The sequence below is a fragment of the Acanthisitta chloris genome, unplaced genomic scaffold (assembly GCF_000695815.1).
Source record: "Acanthisitta chloris isolate BGI_N310 unplaced genomic scaffold, ASM69581v1 scaffold11942, whole genome shotgun sequence".
In the NCBI taxonomy this organism is placed as follows: domain Eukaryota; kingdom Metazoa; phylum Chordata; class Aves; order Passeriformes; family Acanthisittidae; genus Acanthisitta; species Acanthisitta chloris.
This window is the reverse complement of record NW_008658846.1, coordinates 1-5,308: the sequence shown is the minus strand read 5'-3', so window position 1 is coordinate 5,308 and position 5,308 is coordinate 1. Positions and strand designations below refer to the sequence as shown.

The 5,308-nt window shown below is 52.0% G+C and overlaps 1 protein-coding gene across 1 annotated transcript; it reads right to left on the bottom strand.

Moving 5' to 3' along the window:
* Positions 1-3,704: 3,704 nt before the first annotated feature.
* S100B (S100 calcium binding protein B) lies at positions 3,705-4,453 on the bottom strand. The gene is made up of 2 exons (XM_009085242.1): positions 4,316-4,453; positions 3,705-3,845 (listed from the first exon to the last, which is right to left on the bottom strand). Exons 1-2 carry the CDS (start codon positions 4,451-4,453, stop codon positions 3,705-3,707), a joined length of 279 nt encoding a protein of 92 aa, XP_009083490.1.
* Between the last annotated feature and the right edge of the window lie 855 nt (positions 4,454-5,308).

Genomic DNA, 5,308 nt, shown 5'->3' with positions numbered 1-5,308 from the left:
GCTGCCCAGGGAGGTGGTGGATTCACTGTCCCTGGAGGTGTTTAAGATGAGACTGGATGTGGCACTTAGTGCCATGGTCTAGTAACCATGGTAGGGTTGGACTTGGTGATCTTGGAGGACTTTTCCAATCTGGTTGATTCTGTGATTTATTTCTGCACTTTTCTCTGCCCAATGTGAGTGTCAGCTGTGGCTGGTTGTGTTCCTTCTCTGGGGTCTGTAAAACTCCACATCTGATTTGTGGAAGAAGCATGTTCTGGTTTTCTTTTTAAGATAAATTATTTTTATTGCTGTCACCTGTTGAGCTCTGCTATTGAATGATGCAGCCTGGAGGCACTTCCATCAGCAATTAACAGGATGAAGACTATACTTTCTTCAGATGTGCTTACAGCAGCAATCAGCACTCCTGGTAAGGTTCGATCCTGTGTGGAGGAACATTTTTGGGGGGTCTATAAGTGCTGTTCCAGTGGTGGTAATTTTGTCTCTGATCCAGAGAGAAGGTTTCCTTTTACAGATGCAGTTCACCTGAAGTAATGTGGGGAGAGAATAGAAGTGCAGATTCTCATCTCCCAGAGTAAAAAGTAATGGCAGCATTTCAGATTCTGAAACTGTGATTCAGCAGAAGTACAATATGGTGTGGATGTACTAAATCTGCCCCCTCTGTCACTCTCCCAGCTTCAGAAGTGAATCTGAGTCTTTTAAAACACTTCAGGCCCTTCCTGTTCCTGTACTTTTTTCTCTTGGTTTCACTTTTAGTACTGTTGATAAATAGGTCTTGTCTTGAAGAAGAGCCTTTAATGTATGAAACTAGGTGCCTTTCCTGGTGGGAAATTCACTTGTGTCCTCTGTATAGGGAGTCAGACGCATGACAAATGTGTCCAAATGTTAGGTAGACTCTACTAGTGTGAAGCTGCTGTTTGATCCTTGGGGAACCTTCCAGGGCTCTGAGGGGGCACAGACCCCAGAGTTCGGTGTTACCAAGCCTGCCTTCCTGCACATTGTCACCAGTGAGAGAAATGTGGCTTTTCTGAGCTCTCTGGATGGATCAATATCAGATCAGTGTAACCAGTGCCCTGAGATATTGTGCACACCTTGGGCATCATACTCAACACCCTTGTTGGCACCTCTGTGGGCCAGACACAGCGCTGACACAGTCCGTGGGGACGTGGGCCATGAGCAGAGGTGCTGCCAGTGGCTGTGGCTGTGTGTGTGAGGGGACAGTGGCCTCAGGGCATCAGCAGAGCAGAGCTGTTGGCAAAGTTGCCCAAGCTGCTTTGCCAGCCTCCTGTGCCGTGTGTGCGTCCAGCTGTCCCCGCCGCCTTCGCTCTGGGCTGAGGCAGAGGGACAAGAGACACGAGCAGAGCTGCAGTGCAGGCTGGGGACACTGAGGCCTGTGACTATGCTGCCTCTGCTTCAGGAATTTCCCTTCAGGAAAGCTTTGCTTTCCTCGCTGATGGGACAGATGTGCCAGGGGCTCAGTAGCCTGAGCACTGCATAGCACAGCGTTGGTCGTCAGGGTGCTCACCTCGAAAGAAGACATGTTCTTTTCCTCCCTGCAAGAGGCAGCAGCTCTGCTCTGCCTTCTGTGCCAGGAGACACCTCTGTGGATTCTCCCAGCAGTGATGGTGCTGAGTCAGGCTCAGCCTCACTGCCAGAAACATGTGCAATATCTTACTGTGTCACTCCTTGCTCCTGCTCTCGTGGCCTGCCCAGGGACAGCTCAGCCTGCTCTGTCTCACCAGCTCTGCCCACGTTCAAGCTGCGTCTTGCAGCTCACTGTTGCTCCCGTGCTCTGCAGAGCTGCTGAACAGGCCTGGGCTGGGGCAAGGATTCCTCACCCTGTGAGCACTGCTGGTGCAGTAGAGCTGAAGGCAGGTGAGATTTGCAGACCTCCCAGCTAACCTCATGGACAGACCCTTGTGCTGAAGCATCAGACGCCTCTGCTAGACTCAGCTTCACTCCTGAGATAGAGTCATGAGACTCCTGTCTACACTGCCTAACCCCAGGACACAGGGACAGACTGTCCTCCTCAACTGTCCTCACACACTGCCTCACATCTGTACCAATGCTGAAAACAATCGAACCGATGACGATGTTCATGGATGCTAAACAAGTTCTCAACAAATGAGCACTACTCTGGGATGGCAAAAGGGCTTTTTGTGCTAGATGGAGTACAAAATGTTGTCTCTTGTATGCCTGGCTCTGCCTGAGCAACCCCTTGCACAGCTTGCAGGTGAGAATAGCAAGATGGTTCCTGTCCAAAGACATGTCATTTTGTGCATGAAATCATCATAAAATGTGGAATGAGGTAAAATCAACAACATCTGTGAGCATCTTTGTCATGAGAAAAGGGCTTTTTGTGCTAGATGGAGTACAAAATGTTGTCTCTTGTATGCCTGGCTCTGCCTGAGCAACCCCTTGCACAGCTTGCAGGTGAGAATAGCAAGATGGTTCCTGTCCAAAGACATGTCATTTTGTGCATGAAATCATCATAAAATGTGGAATGAGGTAAAATCAACAACATCTGTGAGCATCTTTGTCATGAGTGTGTCAGATGTTGTTGTGAATGCCCAGCTCACAGGTATTGCTGAGCTGCACGGCAGGTACAGACTGAAAAAGGCAGGAGCATAGGCTTTGGGAATGTTGTTTAAGGTTTAGCTCACTGCTGCAAGCCCCTGGATGACTGTGGTAGCAGCAGACACATCCTGCAGAGGTGTCTTGTGCTCCTTTGTCCTCGCAGGTACACCTGCCGGTGTGGACAGCCAGGTGGAACATGGTGCTGTGGAACTTGAGCTGTTAACCAGCCACAGTGACACCAGGGACGAGATGAAGGGTCAATGCCCAGCAAGAAACCCAGGGGCATGAGCTGCAGCAGAGCTTCAGGCTGCACCCTCCAGCCTTCCACACTTGTGGTTCAGGGCAGCCTGGCACAAAAGGACACATTTTTCATCAGAGACCAAAACATTTTATTTTCGCCATTTCCACCCACTCAGGAGGCTGTGCCTGGTCTGTAGTCACACTGGGCAAATCCCTTCTGACTGAGCCTGGACACCTTGTGAAGGCACACGCCAGACCCAGGAGCCTTATACACTGTTGCTTCCAGTTCTGCAGGCTGCTAAAAGCAGGAGGATTGAGCAACAAGAGAAAAGCCTGGGCTGTTAGATGGTTATGCTTTGCCTTGCAAGCCAAGGGTGTCTCGATTTGCCAAGAAATGGGTGGGCTCTGCTGTGCCCCTGTGAGGGGACAGGAGCTGGGTGTCCTGGGTTACTGCCGTGCACAGAGCAGCCAGAGCCCACAGGAACCACCATGAGCCTTCCTGGTCAGGCCAGTGGGCGCAGAACCAGGCTGCTGCAACCAGCCCCTCTGCACCACCTCCTCCTTCAGCTCCGCAACTTCCCTTTCTCCTTTGCAAGCCTGGATCACAGCCTCTGCCTGCTTCCAGCCCCATGCACATTCTTGGCTTACAGCAGCAGGGAAGGAGTTTGAGTAACAGCATTCATACGCTGCACCCAGCCCAGTGGACACTGTCCACGGAGCCATGCAGGTGTTTCTTGTTCATAAGCTGCAGAACTTAGTAAGCTGTGTAAGTCTAGCACAAGCTGAACCCCAAGGAGCTTCTAACCACAGACAGTCCTTTTCCTGGAGGAGTGATGCTGCCCTGCATCTCCCCAGCATGAGCAGTTGGGGCTCGCCTGCTTCCCACCAGCTCACTCATGCTCAAAGAATTCGTGGCAAGCAGCAGTGACCATTGCAATGAAGGCTACAAACTCCTGGAAGTCGCACTCAGCATCCCCATCACTGTCCAGTGCCTCCATGACTTTGTCCACAGTCTCCTGGTCTTTGATCTCCTGAAGGGATAGAAACAGGCAGCCAAAGCTGGAGAGGATCCGAGCGAGACCCAGACATGTCCCCACTTCTGGGGTGCTCTCATGGCTGAGACTCTTCAAACACATCCCAAATAGCTTGTGGCTGTTTCCCATCTGTGTTGAGTACTGCCCTGCACCTCTGGGAATCACAGCCACAGCTGTGCCACTGGGAATGGACATTGTGAGTCCCTTGTGGCAAGGCTGTCCCCCCTTCCCAGGGAAGGAAATTTCTCTAGTATCCAACCCACACCCCAGCCTGCCATGCAAGCTGTTGCCCTCGCACTACTGCCTGCAGGTCTGCAGAGCTGGAGCAAAGAATTTAATGCCCTGCTGTGTGAATAAACCCCTTCCCCTGCACTTGCTTCCAATGGGAGACAGCATTAGTGGAGCACGGTGGCTGCTCAGAGCCACCTGAGCCCAGCCAGGCACACTGTGGGGAGGGCAATACTTACACCAAGGAAATGTGTCAGCTCATTGTTAATGAGCTCCTTCAGTTCCGATTTCTTCAACTTGTGCTTGTCTCCCTCCTTCCCAGAGTACTGGTGGAAGGCATCAATGATGGTGATCATGGCCTTCTCCAGCTCAGACATGGTCACGGCGTGGCCCTGAGGTCAGAGGGGGTGATGGCAGCCTTAGCCTGGGCAAGCTCCCGCGATTCCTTTTGTTTTGGAAGCACGACCACCCCGGGGGCTCCCCTATGGATCAGCACACTGGACCCTGCACTCCAAGCATTCTGCTGGGAAGCACTGACAGCAGCTCTGGCTTCAGGGGGGAAGGTCCCGAGAGACTGAGACTCTGCTCCCAGGGGCTCAACACGAGGAGAGGGCAGGCAGGGGTTCATTTCTGAACATGGAGCTTCAGGAGGGTTTTGCTGTCCCCACTGTCACAGGCTCCCTTTGCCTGCAGAGCTGTCTACAGCCGAGCAGTCAGGGGAACCAGGTAAGAACCAATTTTGATGAGTGCTTGCAGGACAAAATAAGCACCTCTTTAACTTCCCTCCTCCCGTACTCGATCTGGAGACTCTGTTGGGAATGATAATCATCGGGATTGCAGCGTTTCCAGCAGATTTCACAAACGGACAAACCAAAGAGACTCTGATCAAAAAGGGAAAAGTGCAAAACCACCTTCCCAAAAGCTGAGGAAATAAAAAAGCCTTTTTGCCTGGCACTCGGTTCGTTCATACCCCATGGGTAAATGTCTCCTGCCCTGTGACCTGGCTGCTGCTCCTCCACCACAAGGCACTGAATCTCATCCCACAGCCAGTTTCTCGGCTGGAGAAACTGGCTGCATGCTCCCCCATGCAGCAATCCGTATCCAAACCGAAAGACTGTTTCCAGTCGGGTAGGAAATATTCCTGGAACACTTGCCTTTGCATGCTCCTGCCCCGACTGCTTCCTGTCCGCAAGGCTGAGGAGCGTTTCGGCTCCCCATGGGCTCTGCGGAGC